The sequence below is a fragment of the Zosterops lateralis genome (genome assembly GCF_965231275.1).
Source record: "Zosterops lateralis genome assembly, chromosome: 12".
NCBI lineage: Eukaryota > Metazoa > Chordata > Aves > Passeriformes > Zosteropidae > Zosterops > Zosterops lateralis.
Window position 1 is genome coordinate 18,345,668 of NC_139772.1, and position 15,353 is coordinate 18,361,020.

At 44.1% G+C, this 15,353-nt stretch overlaps 1 protein-coding gene across 1 annotated transcript in view; it reads right to left on the reverse strand.

Moving 5' to 3' along the window:
• Window positions 1-2,713: 2,713 nt before the first annotated feature.
• SLC7A10 (solute carrier family 7 member 10) overlaps window positions 2,714-15,353 on the reverse strand; it is a gene marked incomplete at its 5' end in the record, with an annotated part of 40,029 nt that continues 27,389 nt past the window's right edge. Inside the window, 9 exons of the mRNA XM_083869859.1 lie at window positions 2,714-3,203; window positions 4,161-4,338; window positions 4,594-4,743; window positions 8,942-9,038; window positions 10,065-10,168; window positions 10,264-10,387; window positions 12,016-12,169; window positions 13,123-13,248; window positions 13,960-14,111. Of these exons, the coding sequence (XP_083725985.1) occupies window positions 3,079-3,203; window positions 4,161-4,338; window positions 4,594-4,743; window positions 8,942-9,038; window positions 10,065-10,168; window positions 10,264-10,387; window positions 12,016-12,169; window positions 13,123-13,248; window positions 13,960-14,111 (1,210 nt within the window). The 3' untranslated portion in view covers window positions 2,714-3,078. The remainder of the gene's footprint in view (window positions 3,204-4,160; window positions 4,339-4,593; window positions 4,744-8,941; window positions 9,039-10,064; window positions 10,169-10,263; window positions 10,388-12,015; window positions 12,170-13,122; window positions 13,249-13,959; window positions 14,112-15,353) is intronic.

Consider the following 15,353-nt stretch of genomic DNA (forward strand, 5'->3'; position numbering starts at 1 on the left):
CTCTTTTCTGTTGGAAACAGCTTGCCTTTTTATATCAAGTATCACAGTACTTTCAACATGCTGATAGTGTCAGCTGTTTCAAGGTTTTTTGTTCCATGGGCTTTAAAATACTAGTAATTATGTCTCCTTTGGGGCTAGTTGCTTTGTCTTTAGGAACAATCTCTAATGTGGATTGAGTGTGCTGCTAAGTTTCATATGAATTTATCAGCACACTGAATAATTTTTATTTTCATATGCATATTAATTTATATTTCTAATTTTGTACATTAATTCCTATGGTTAGAAATTCTGCACATTGGGCACTAACCTTTGCAAAGCCTTTAATGTATGTGATGCTGGGAGCAGAGATGAAGCTGTTCCTAAAAATGAAACATTGTGAAACACTTTTTGGTTATTGGTATGTAATTCAGAGATGAGGTCTAGTAAATCATCCTGTTCTAAATTAAGCCTTCTGATTTAAGGCCAAACGTTGTTACTTTTAAAGCATGTCAGTATAATCAGGGAAAACTTGAGCCAAACTGAATTACCAGTTAGGAGGAATCTGTTTCTTAATTTTGCTTTTGATTTCCTTATATAACAGCCAAGAAAAGCCTTGGTAGCTGTTGCAGCATTACTACTATTACTATTACTGTTTACTTAATACTGTTACTATTACCTTTCTCATTACCATACAGACATGTCCCAAGAGCTGCAGAGTTTCATTGCTGGCTGATTTCCATACCTTAATTGCTTAAACAAACAAAAATAAACCCATGCCAAAACTTAGCAGTTCTGAAAGCAATCAGTATTCCTGGTACTGTAATGCATTTAGTTTTCCCACTGGCTAGTAAAGGTATGGAAAGAATTACAATGTTGGAAATTATACCTTGGAAAGTGGATTTTGTGCTGTTGAAAAGGAGACTTAGTCATGAGAGCCTCTGACATTACTTAAAGGTTCAGGTGCTGCTTAGCCACAGGGAGGTCTGCTCTGAACTTCTTCTTAAAAGCTGAAGATTTATGATTTCCATTAGCAAACTGTATATTCATACACTATTATTTAAAATGTGGAATCTTTCTTTACATGTATGCATATATATACACACAAAACCAAACCTTTTTTCCTAGCTAAATATATATTTCAATCTCTTGTAGTTAACAGCTTCATACAAAGAGAAGAATGTAAGCTGTGGGTTTTTTTAGTGTCTACCATCTGAAAGTTTGGACAGATTAATAGAATTTTAATATATATGTATATATAATTATTAAAAAGTATTTCTGAATAATTAAGAAAAAATGAATCCATAGTTTTTGTGCCAGGGCCATGGGAAGATACTTTAAAAATTACATTCAGATGGCTGTTACCAAGGCTACTGAATGTCATAGGTTTTGTTTTCAAATACTGTGAAAGAATAGTAGCTCAGAGCTGTTCTCACATTTTGCATTTTCAGAAGATTCCCTGGTGTGAAAGTGGCCATATTGCTATAGCAGCAAATCTCTATATATTAATTAAGTGCACAAATGAGATCCTTTTCCCAGTGTATGGCCCAAATAAAGCATGCAAAACACTTTCTAGGGAGCATCTGATGTGTGAGTAATTTAGGCTTGTTACTTGGTTGAGCACAGCTGAAATGGGGAGTTGCTCTCTGAAGCAATGTCACACCACCTGACACCTCAATAGGAGGAACATCAGGGTCCTTTCCTGTGTTTCCTTTGAGCTGCACTGCTGAGCCCACTGCAAGCCTCTCCACGTCTCCATCCTCCCCAGCTGGCACCTGGATCATGCTGAGCTTTGTGCTGGAATTCCTGGGTGGTGCAGTGAGCCCCATCCCATTGGGATGCAGGAACCCCCCTCCACCTTTACAACAGTGCTGCAAAACTGAGATACTTGACATTAAGATCACTCCAGTACTGAGATACTTGGGATTTAGATCACTGTATCTTATTTTCTCCATCTGTCCTGGGTTGTAGTGTAGGATGTACACAAAGTATTTATTCTATCACCATCTTCATGAACTGTTAAAACCAAGTGGGGCAGTGTTCTAGTGTTGGGCCGTCTTCTGCTACTGGCCCATCAACACCTTGCCCATGACTCACAGGTAACTCCCTCCAGGAGTTATCTCTGTTTAATGGGCCATCAAGGACCCACTTAACAACTCATCCTCCCATTGTGAGATGCTCTGCCCAGGGGGAGGAGCCAAGCATTCTCACCTGGATATAATCTGGGATTTGGAACAGTGCAAGAAGCCCTTACCTACTGGATTCCCAGAGGAGCAGAGCTCCCAGACCTTTCTACAGGATCACTGCTTCAGGAAGAGCACCTCACCTGGACTGTTTCCACCATCCTGCTCAGGTTGTATTCTGACTCTGTCAGTGGTCCTTTGTGTTATTGCATTTATTTTATTTTATTTTAACCTTTTTACCTTTCTTCTTATTAAATTGTATCTCTGACTTAGAGCCTCTCACTCGTTTTGCTTTCACCATCACAGAATGATGCTGGAAGGGTGCAGATGGTTGTTGGTGTTGTAGCTGTTACTGTGTGCTCAGTGCAGTCACCCTGCCCTGGCTGCACTGGAGATGCTCCTGCTCCTCCCCTGCTCCTCCAGGTGTGTGAAGGGCTGATCCTTTGGATGTAACTTTGATGCCTCGTGTGACGTGGGCATTCACCCCACCTAGGGACAGCAAGAAGTCTCCTTGCTTTCTCTTGATTTCTATACTTGGATTGTGTGTTGGGAACTGCCCTAGTTTGGAAATGCTTAAATTTGTACGTCTCTGGTGGACCCTCATGGTGACTAAAATCAGTATTCCAGAGCTGTGTCTGTGCTGCTTTCCCCTGCTGAGCAGGAACACTGCCAGAAAAAAACCCAACCAACCAGCACCTTATTTTATGTTTTATTTTATTTTATATTTTTTTTTCTTTTTCTTTTTTTTTTTTTTTTTTCCTTAGGGAATACCTAAAAGCTACAGAGGCCATAAAGGATGTAGCTCATTTAATGGGCTTCACTATTGGTGCTCTAAAACAAATTTTTTTTCCAGAAAAACTTTTTTCAAAAATCAGCATGTAAACAAGAAGCCACTTCAGCCCCAAAGGCCACGCTGCTGTTATTTCCTCACTGCTGCCTCGTTCACCAGCTGCCAGGAGTGGGCTGAGGAGGCCTCCTCCTCAACACTCCCACACTGAGGGTACACCACAAAACACAGCTTCTGCCCCCAGCACGTCATGGACTCTGCAAGGAGCAAATGACAGAGGTTAAAGTGTGATTAATGGGGATGCTTGAGCTCTTCTAGACAAATATGTGATGCTGGGGCAATGAATGCCATGTGGGCAGGAGGCTGCACAGCCCTGCTGCCCCACTGACTGCCCCCTCCAACCCTCCCCACTCCAGCTCTGATCAGAGTGTGTGTGAAGCAGGGGAAAATTGAGATGGGACAGATTTAGGGAAACCTTTCCCCAGCCCCTTACAGAGCTGCCAGTGGCTGCCCATGGATGGCAGGATGGGATGGGATGGGATGGGATGGGATGGGATGGGATGGGATGGGATGGGATGGGATGGCTGGCAGCCCTCCTGGCACTGTGTCAGCCTGGCTCGATGACCACTGGCTATAGGGAGCTGCTGGCAGCAGAGCCAACTGCAGCTGATGGAGACCCTCCAGTGAGAGCAGGGGGCTGCAGTGTGCTTGTTTCAAAGTCCTCACCTTGGAGCAAAGTGATTAAAAGTCAAATACAACCAAAATATGAAAGAGTGTTTGCAGTTTTGATTTTTTATATGAGGGATAATGTAAGGCTTAATAAGGAACTTTTGAGTATGAGACAGTTGGTCATGTCACACAGGGCTTGGTGCACAGTGCTGGTGGTGCAGTGAAAGTGGGCAAAGGTCAGACAAAATCCTCAGTCCCGTTGTGATTGCTCATTTAATCTGCGTGTGTAAGTGACACCCCGGTGTGTTTTCCACAGGACAGGCTGCTGGGATCAAGCTGAGTGCATGGGACAAAGGCAGGAGAGGAGGCAAATGTACCCAGGAGTGAGCAAAACATCTGCCCGAAGAAAAGCACTGCCTGGCCACCTTGTGCCCAGGGGGTGAGAGTGGTGGCCAGCCTCACACAGGCAATTTCCTGGCTGTCATTGGTGCCAGTGTGTCAGAGTTTAAGCAGGGAGGGCAGGGAGGCACATAGTGCTGGCTTACCTATTAGCCTATTCACACACTTTGGTTTATTTCTCCAGTAGACTCCAAGGAAAAACACCGGCACTCCAGTTAAAATGATAATTAGTCCAACTCCACAGACGATCGGCTCAGAGTACAAGCTGAAGATCAGCAGAAATGCCCAAAACGCCAGATAAGTGATGGGGATGAGGAGGTTCACCTAGCAGGAGAGAGCAGAGCAGAGCACGACTGTGCAGAGCAACAGCAGTGGCTGACTGGTTGTGCTGGGCTGCAGCTTCAGCCCCCCCAGGTTTGTGTCCCCCTTCCCTCTGCCCATCCTAACAAGTTCACAAGAGATCTGCCTGTGCATCCTCCTTTTACACTAATGGCACGTTGGGACATGGTTTGGGGGGTGCTCCCATCCCACCCTTTGCATCACTATTGCAACCAAGAAATTTAGCTTTAACAGTGTCACCTTGATAGGTCTGAAGATTTTGGGTTTCTTCCAGCGTAAAACAATCAGGCCCAGAATTGTCACTCCGTAGCAGAGGTAGTTAATAAATGACACGTAGTTGATCAGTGTGTATGTGTCTCCAACAAGCATGATGATAAGTGTGGCCAAACACTGCAAAGAGAGGAGCACAGCCTTCTTCAGTCATTATTAGAAAAGGTAGCTTAAAAACAACACAATCAAGCAAAAATCCCATTAAGGCATTACAAGTTCTTTTGTTTATGGCAACTGTTTGGCTTGTGCTGCCTCCTGTGGTTCTGTTCCTTATCCCCAAGCTGTGCCAGCAGGGCTGGGGCTAAATGAGTATTCAGGGTGATTTTGGGAATGTGAAGCCTGAGACTATAGGGTCTGTTTATAAATACCCTGGGGTGCTGGCATAGGTGTCTCTGCTGCCCATGACTAGGGCTGGGAAGGTTGGCAAAGCCCCCACTCCACTTTTTTCTGTTAAGGGTTTTAAAAGCTATTGAACCCTATAGTGAGGACTCCAGGTGAAAGGGTTTCCTTGACTCAACATGTTGTGTTTCAGGTACTATGTTGTTGCAGGTGCTCTGTATATTACACAGAATTAGAGGTTTGCCCTTTCTCCTGCTGGCTCATGTCACAGCTGATCAGCATCATCAATCTTATGAGCATTACTAATGTTTGGAGACTGGCAGATGGATGGTGGAAATTTCCATGCCTTTTCTTGCTTTTTTGAACTCTGTGTCTGCTTTCTACTGATACTGAATTAATTTTCACCTTTTTTGCTTTTATATGCTCTCTATATTCTGCAGACATGCCTTTGTGGCGCTGTAGCCTATTATAGTATTTGTAGCTAGCTTTTTACCTACTCTATTAGACAGAAAGACAAAATAAATTCCCCAGTGGCTTCAAGCTGGGGCTCCAAATTTAGATTATCTGGGAAGCCAATGTTGAAACTAGCTCTCTGAGACACATTTTCATTAACAAAGTTTAGTTCCTGTCTAAGTGGGGAGGGGGGAGAATTCAGAAAGGGTTGAGCTGAGGGGGAGTTACCTCATAATTTATGCCTCTAATTGGGGATTCTTGTCAATTATGCTAATTTGCTAAACATATAAAAATTGTATCACTTTATGTTACATGTGCATCTTTGTCACTTTCCACCTAGTGATCTGTGTACCTAAGAATCCTTATAAAGATAACCCCTTTTTATCATCCAACTGTGTCTAGCTTGTGATTTCAGGACCAGCAAAAAGGCACCAATACTGTAGACCCAGGAGAGCTGACCAGGGCGTCGGGGCACTGCTCCTTGAGCCCCCCACCCCACCCTGGCACCACAGTGTCTGAGCACTCACCTGTACAATACACCTGTCCAGTGAGCACTGGCTGCTGGAGCCCAGCGCCTGAGGGAAACTAAATATCCAAATCCTGCCAGAGAGTGCTCAAGATTTTGGTTTGTGTTGATCCAGGCTCTCTTTGTGCTTATCTCCCTTTTCTCTTAATTAGCTGTTTCAATTGTAAATTCCTCCCAGGAGGGAAGGTTTCTGCACCTCCAACACCAGGAATTAAGCACTACCACAACCAAACACCCTGTTGGTCCCTTCATTCCCCTATTCAAAGCCTTGCAGGCTTGGCAGGGGGATTTCAACACCTTGAACTGTCTCACCACAAAATGGATTTAAATTTGGAACCATCTTGTATCACTGTCATGTAACATGGTCTCTTCTCTCCCCTGAAGTGTGCACTGTGCCATGTGTGTGTACAAATCTCTACCCTCCACTGAGGGTTTTGCCATGACTACATATTCATCTAGTGTTAGGTAATTATTTGCTATTAGATATTTATCAGTTGTTAGGTGTTTATTACTGCTAGTTGTTTACTATTAGATACTTATCTGTTATTGGATACTTATTAGTAGTAGATATTTAGAATAGAGACTTAACAAAGAAAAGGCCTTGTCAAGCTTCTAAATGGGGGAAATGATGCCTTAAGTTTTCATGTTTTTCAGACTCTGTGCTGCCCAGGGCTGCAGTTCTGAGCCTCACAGTCAGTGTCACTCAGCTCTGCACAGAGCAGGGACACAAAACAAATCCTTTTCCTGCTGAATACCAAGGACAACAGGTACAACTTTCAAGCCCAAAAGCGCAAACAAGGGTGTGCTGAAGAGAGAAAACAAGAAGGATGGGACCTCACAACCTGTGATGGGACAATTAAACCCCAAAATGCAAATGGACCAAAATAAAAGTGCTAGACTTCATGACCTGTCAGCCATCTTGTGACCGTTTTGGGTCCACCTTGGGTGTAGCACTGGCCAGGCTCCTGTCCTGCCCAAACTGTACCCTTAAAGGCCTTTCAATAAATATCTCTATTATTCTCTAGCTCTGTCCAGTCTCTGTTCCAGGTCAGCCTTCCCAAAGCATCAGTTGGAGTGGCAAGATTCCATGTCTGGGTGGCACTGATGTGTCAGGTGTACTCCCAGTGCAGGTGTCACCCCCAGTGGCTCGTGGCTAAAGAGGGGTGCTCCCCTCCAGCTGGCCTGGCTGTGGCCACATGGCTGGCAGAGGCGCCAGCTGCTCCCCACCATCCTGCAAAAATCTGCAGTCTAAATTTTACATTTAGCTTGGCCCCTTGATTTTTGGAAGTAAAATAGTAAATCAGTTTAAAATAAAGGTCTCATTGGTAGTGTTGAAGTAACCATTCTTCAGGTACAAACTTCTCTCCATGCAGAGCTAGGCGTGATTCCGTGGAGGAGAAAAGGAACCTGATGTATTAATTAGATTTGCCTAAAATGTGGCCCTGTTTGCTGTTGTAGCTGCCTGCACTATACTATTATTATCTTTCTATTTGTTAAGAAATAAATACTTCCTAGAAGCATTTGATGTGCACTGAGCTGCATTAAAACACTTTCAGATGATGAATTAATATGCCAGGCTCATTCTGTGATATGCACTGTGATTCAAGGGGGATGGTGTGGCATGGATCAGTCAGCTCCACAGGCAGCTTGCTCTTGTTGGAGCTGTTCCACAGAGGAGCAGCCTCTGAGACTCAGTGTGTTGTTTCAGCTGAGGTGTTTTAAAGGACAAAGGAGTTCTGCCCCATGGGCCCCTGTAGAACACAGGATCCCATGGTGGCTGCCCAGGGCACTTTACCCCAAACCTTCAATGGGAAAACACACAAGATGTTTGTGGTGGGCCACTAAACCCCAGAAATGCTGTAAAACCTCAGTAAGATGCATATTTTGTCATAAAAGTGGAATGAACAGGAAGCATATTTGGTGAAATTTTGTATGTGTGTATTGTGCCAGAATTGCTGTTAGAGCTGGGAGACATGTAAACATGCATCTTTCTGGTGCATCTGGGGTCAAACCCTCCTGGTTTTGATATCAGTGGCAAATAGTGGCAAATCTGCAGTTGGCAGCCATTGGTGCAGCCAAGATTTTGAGCAAATCCCCTTTGGGGAATTCCTTTGCTTGGGCCCTGTGGCCATGGACAGCAGCAGTGTGAATAATTTTCTTCTTTATCATCTTCTATGCCACTGTAAACCCCATCACACATTCTTGTTTCACTATTGGTAAAAGCATATGAAGCTCTTTGTTTCAAATAATAACTTCCCAAGTCATTAGTATTGTGGAAATTTATACTGTCTAAAAAGTGAGGGCAATCTTTTTCCCATGGGAGCACACCCTTGGCCAGCCCCCAACACTCCTCACAGCTGGCCCATGGCTGTCTGATCTTTGCAGGTGACCCCTGGTGTAACATTTAGCAGATGCATCACTCAGAGCCACTGTAATCACTGTCCCTACTTAATTTTTTGGCCTGTGGAAATAAATACCTGTGGTCCTCAAAGAACTGCCTGACTACCCCTCACTAGATGTCTTGGTTGCTGAAAGTAATTTTAGGAGTCCTTTGTCCTTTCCCTGGACCCACCACATCTCTGGCTTTGGTGGCAGGACCTGAGACAGACTTGCCTGAGTGGGATTAGCAGTGACCATGGAGATTTCCAAACACCTGTGGGAAGCAGGCAAAGTTGGTCTAAGCTACTTGTCTTTCCTTAAATGAGGAATCTCTGTTTCAGAAGCCAGTCCCAGTCCCTTGCTGCAGGACAAGAGTTAATGAGCTTACACAGTAACTCAGGGTTTGAGGGAAACCCTTCAGGTGTTGAGGGGATTGGGAGGAGGAGGCTGAAGGCTTCTTCTCTCCAGGGCAGTTGGAGCTGCTCAGCTGGCACCTACCAGCTGCAATCCAGCGTGACCCACTGCTCCTCTTCTGGGGTTTTTCTCAAGGGTTTTTCCAGCCCATTTCTAAGTGGTTCAGTGTTTCTAAAAGCAGGTGACAGAGCAGGGACAGTAACTTACACAGATGAGAAGGGCAGGGATGGGTGTGCAGTTCTTGACGTGGATCATGGCCAGCAAACTTGGCAAATGGCCTTCTCGAGCACCAGAGAAACATAACCTGGAAATGAGAAGAGAAATGATGACTCCACTGGGTGTGCAAGTGTGAATCCACTGTCCCTAGTCATATAACACCTCTTAACCACCTGCTTTGGTCTTCTCATGGAAGGGAGCTGTGGCTGCAACTGCAGAGACAACTAGAGACTGTGACCCCAGGGGAAAGGTATTTAAACTAAACTCTCCAGTACACAAGGCCTTTAACAGCTAATGTCACCTGGGAAAAGACCTGCTCTGACATGTCCAAATACCTCCAAGGACTATCTGCTGGCCAGCATTGTCTCTTTACCCAGTAGGGGATGAATACTCTGAAGGTTGTGTGGGTATTTACAGTGTCAAAAGGGGTTTGGATAAAGTTTAACATGTCTTAGCATTTCACTTCCAAGTGAATAGCCTGTTACATATGCACTCTGATTTGTTGCATTTCATCATGCCCATGAAAGGGCTGGGATAAATAACTTTCCCCAGGTACTTCAGCTGTTTCCTCCAAATCTTTATAACTTCTAAATTAAATTCAGACAGGTCAGTTATTATAAACAGACTTTATTGATTACAGTCTTACAGAATTTACAGATTCTGGCCTAACTATCAGCAGTATGCATCCAAAGCATCTTGCTTGAAAGGTGATTTTCCAGCATGGGCATGAAAATGCTCAGAACCGAGTACAGCACCAGGCCCTAGAACTCCCCTTTGAGCAAAGCACAGTTTAGCTGTGAGCTACTGGAATTTTATTGATAAAAAATTACTTTGGTTCCATGCTAAAGCTGTGTTTGGCTCTTACTGTGAATTATTCCACATCTGCAAACACTCAATAACTCATGAGGATTAATTTGCAAAAAAATTCATGATTCAATATTACATTCACTGATTTGAAACAGAATAATTCATAATTGATTGTATCCAACACACCCAACAACAAACTCATGCTCTACCACATCCAAAATGTCTAGCTAGCATTTCTCTAGCAAATGCAATTAAAACAGTCCCTCCCCAAATTAGATAACGTTCATAAAATTGTACTCCATCTAACCTTGATGAGGTAAAAAGGTATCCATTTATTCCTCCAAATGTAGATAGAGCCACTGAGACTGGCATAACCCAGGAAAAATAGCCCAGTAACTTTTCACCAAATGTCTAAAGCAACAGAAGGCAGAGAAACTGAAACACACTGCAAAGCACAGCACCGAAATCAAAGTGTATTTTATACATTCAGGGAATGGTTTACTTACTACCGCCACAGCGTTGGAGGACAAGAGCTCTTGGGGTGACATGGCAGTGAAATATGCAATGTTGGTGAACGTATACACAAATGTCACCAATGGGATGGATATGAATATGGCACGAGGTAGGTTCCTAATAAAAGAATTAGGAGGGTAGATAAGAAATTACAATCATGCACAGCAAGAGCACAACATCTGTGTATGGCCTTGGGATGGTTACTCAGCTGGGGGGTTCACTGGCTGCTCCTCTGGGGGAAGCTGGTTTTCCATCAGCTCTCTGACCCACTGCAAGTTAGAGAAGGCTGAAAGTGCTGTGAAATCCTGTGTCTGCAGGGAGTTCCCTGGGACAAAGATACCAGCAGCTCCCTTTGGGCTCTTGGTTGGGGTTGGGACACACTGTCACTGAAAAGTGGAACGTCCGTTTCCCAAGAGCCACAGGCACGGTGGTGGAATAACATGTCCTGCTTTGCTTCACCTTCACCTGCTCTGTAAAGGATGCTGTTGTTCAGCTGCTGCCCTGGCCCATTGTGTACCATAAACCTGCTCTGCTCATACAATGGCAACTAGCAGTAGTACAGATGTACTGGATCTCCAATCGAGAGATCTTAGAGGTGCGCACCTGAACTGTTCTGTATCTAACCATGCATTTTTCTCTGTGTGTCAGATTTGGAAAAAAGGGTTTTAGAAAGCATGTTTAACCCTGTGAATTTGAATAGATTTAGTAAAAGTAGGAAGTGGTTTTGGTTATCCAATTTTTAAAATACTTTAATTTCTCCACTAAGTGGCTGCAACAATAATTTTTTTTTAAAAGGCCATTTTCTCCACCCTCTCTTTATTTCTCAACTAAGGCTGTATTTACCTTATTTAAGTAATAACTTTTATATTATTCAACTTTGAAATCGTGGTGGTCCATTAAAATATTGTTGTTTCTTAAGGAAGCACATTAGCACAGTTCCTTTTTTCCTGCCTAGATCTCTGGACATACACTTTGCCACTCACTGGTGTGCAGAGATGCTCATAAGGCTGTAGCTTTAAGTCATTCTCATCCAAGCTGTAATAACTTACATTTCTTTTTGTTTAATTGCTGTGTGCATTGGATGCTGAGAAGAAACTAATGCTCCAAGAGCTGCTCTTGACACTTGTCATTCCACTTTATTAACTCAGAAATGTTGAAATATTTGAGCTTTGCTGAACTAAAATTCCCTTTTCCTCCAGCCTTCTCAGCCTGCCTGTGATAAATCCTTTCCAAGCCCTTCCCATACCCAGGGTCAGCAGTGACCCAATGTAAGTTGCCTTGGCAGGCTGGCACCCACAGCTGTGCTGGGGCAGAGACTGCACTGTCACTGCACAACTAATCTTCCCTTTCAGCTGTTTGTGGGAGACCTTTGGGTGAAAAGTAAAGCAACTTCCAGGATAATTCAACTTTTTTATTACAAAGAATATTCTCCCTGAAGATATTTGTATGGTATCTCATCTATGGTTAATTTTCTGCTGTGGAAGATTGAATATGATTGAATAGTGACATAAAGATACTGCCTTGTCTATGGGCTGCTTTGATTCGGTTTATATTGTGCAATATTTTTTTTAATTTCAGTGTTTCTGTAACTTGCCTGCTCTCTGTTCTAAACAAAACTCTGCTTTAGAAAGACCAGTCCCACAGACAAGGAAATACATTGCAGCATCTCATGAAAGGAGCAATACTACCAGATAGCTCCAGTGTCTCAGCACTTCAAGAAGAGTGTCATGGACATGGATACTTGCCTGCGGGGATCAACCAGCTCTTCTGTTACATAGTTCAAGAAGTTCCAGCCACTGAATGCAAAGGACCCTTGAAGAAAAGATAATGCTAAATGGCCCACAGTTGGAGTCATCCAAAATTTGAATGCGCTGCTTGGTGTCAACTCTTTGTAGTTTCCTGCATAGGGAGTGCAAGCCAGATGTTAGGCCAGGCCTACCTACCTCACACACTTAGAAATAGGTAAGCTTTCACTTTTTATTCTTTATTGGAGCTGAGACTTCATGCTTTTCATGTCACCATGGGCTGATGTAGCAATTGCAGTGCTTTCTGCAGGACAGTGTCCTGGTGAGGCAGCTCGTGCTCTACAGGCACCTCCATCTGTGCTGCAGCAACTCATGAGACCCGTTGTCAACCTGCACTGTCTGAGGGTGGATCCATGGCAGTGTGAACTCCTACCTGCTCTTAATGCAATTGTCTTTTACAAGAGTATAGTGTTCTTTAGTAGAAATTCTTGAAAATTAAATGTCTATGGGCCTGAAAGATTTGTCAAGACTCTTGGACTAGTACCACTGAGAAAACAAGTTTTCTGCTCCCTGTAAATGTCATGTTTCTTGGTCCTTTTTATGACTCATCATATGCATGATAAAAATATTATAAGTCTTTTGTGCTTTTGGCTTTCCAATAACTGGTGAATTAGTGAGACATTTTCACCTATGTTTAATCTTATATGTGACTTTTTGTAGGAAATTGGACTAGTGCCTGAAATAAAGCAGATATTTTCCTGCCCTAGGCAAAGCACTGCTTACCCATTTTACATCCAGAGTACTTCGGATTCAAGGAATGCACAATAGATTAAAAATTTTAAGTAACTATTCCAAAACATTGTGAGCTGTTCTTCTTTATACTATCAAATTCTACAAGATGAGCTGGAAAGGGACTTTTTTAAGGGGCTACAGCTGATTTCTCCCTTGTGTCATACTTTCCTCAGCTGTGTCAGTGTGCAATTCTACAGCTTGGCAAAACCCAGCACACCTTCAGGTCAGTTTGTAAGGAGGAAACATTGCAGTAAGTGGGAATAATCAAGTCTATCAGCAGTACCATACCAATGTTAGAGCTGTCTCACAGAGTACCTTTAAAGATCTGTATGAAGCCCACAATAATGATAAGGGTCAGGGCTAAGAGTTTTCCTGCTGTAAATATATCCTGAATGCGCGTTGCCCATCGCACACTGGAGCTGTTCACCCAGGTCAGGAGGACTGGAGAGCAAAAGACTGAATTCAGTGAAATGAAATTATGTTTATTTAAGAACATACAGTCAAAATATAGAACATGTGTTCCTGCAGGGAGCTCTGGCATGGCTGGTAACGAGGGTGCAGAGGAGCCCTGCCTTTCCCAGCTCCAGGGGCATCCCTGGCAGCCACCAGCCCCTTGGGTGCTGCCAGCTGGGGCTCTCCCCAGCTCCAAAACTGCCTGAGTAGTGCCCAGTGTGCAAGGATCCTTGCCTCCTCACAGAAACAGTGAAAGTCTTCAGTCCTGGAGCTCAGGTTTACTCCTGCAAGCTCCAGAAGTAACTAATGCAGAGCTGGCTGCACGCTGCCTCCTGCACACTCACATTTGTGAATGTGAGAGGAGACCAGGAAGGGGAAGGGCTCAGAGGGTGGTGGGTCACCTGTGCCAGGTGCCCGTGGTTCCACAGGGAGCACAGCACTGTCCCATCCCACATAGCTCACCTGCCACCACTTTCCCTGCACCCCAGTGGCCTGGAGGGAGGCACAAAGCCACTGTACTTGCTGCAGGCAAGTGGAAAGGGACAGAATATCCCACACCATTCACAGTGCCTCTCCTGGGACCTCCCCACTGGCCTTCGGAGCTGTGGCCCTGACCCCAGCCTGACTGGAATGGCCCCTCAAGTGGTGTCTTGTAAAACCAGGGCAAGATTTGTGTGTGTGCAAGAAGCAAATACTCACGTAAACACACCATGGAGAGGATCCTAGAGGCATTATAGGGGGGAATACAGTTGGGGAAGATGGGCTGCAGGACATAGTTTGAGAAGGTCAGTGCAATGACAGCCAGACTAGTTGGGTACATGATCAGCACTGCGCTCCACAGCAGCAGAAACCTGGAAAGACAAGGAAAAGCACAAGAAAGCAGTGCTGGGGCTGTGCTGGAGGAGATAACACACAGCAGCTCAGCTATGCACAACACATCAGGGCTGAGCATCTTCCTCCTGGTCACACATAACAGTCACACACTTGTGACTCTCCTCATCCCTTTTCCCGTGTTCTCAGCACAATCTGTATTTTAAATGAAACACTGGAAAGCAAAGCATGGTTTAGGAATGTGTGGAAGAGTGAGAATTATGACCAGTGGGCATGTTTGGGTTTAACTATGTGTTTAGATGAAAGGAGCTCTGCTGCTCCTGGACTGACATGTCACCACAGCAAACAGTCCCTACACTGAGGGAACCTCTAAAGGGTTTTGGCAGGACCCTCAGCCACAGGCAGCAGCTGTGCTCTTGGGGCTGCCAGCAGCTCCCTGCTGGTCACTGGGGGGTTCCTTGTCACCACTGGGGTTGGCGCTCTGGCCCAGGCAGGGCAGATCAGTGCTGCAGTATTTTGTGATGGATCACACACCTGGGCTGGCTGCCTCCAGCTTAAGGTGATTGCATAACAAGGTATCATGCCAATATAAAGTGTGAGATATTTTGGTTTTTCAGTCTGTGCAAAAGGAAAAAAAAGTTTTAAAGGCAGCAGTGGATCAGGTTAGTCTTAAAAAATATTTGAAGTATCATTATTTCTGTAGTAAGAAGTAATCACTGCAAGAAAGTGAAGTTTTTCTTGCCATGTATATGCACACACAGATACACACACACAGAGTCATTCCTTCACATACATGCACAAATGTAATGTGCAGGGATGCATGACACAAATGAGGATTTGAAATTATATTTCCAAATAAAGCAGTATAACTTCTATATTACATGGGTTACTCTTTAAGGGTCTGCACCCACCCAGTTCCCTTCTTCCAGCCCTGTAAATGTGGCACAGCTGAGGGAGCTGTGTCATTAACCTGGAGGGAGCACTGGTGCTGGGTGCTCCTCAGCTGAGGTGGTAAAAGTCTTTCAATCCCATCCTTTACTTTGCCTTCTTGTTTCTGAGCAGTATGAGGCAATTTTGAGCTACCACGGTTAATTTGGTAAACCAAACCAATCTAAGAGCTGGGTACCTTCCCAAATGGCACTGTAATTTTTTACAATAAATTCAGCAGGGTTTTTTCTTTCTCTTGATTTTGTTATGTGAATAATTTTGGGGTCCTTCCCCCTCCCCATTTCTAATGTTTTTCATTGTGGTTCAGAACAGTT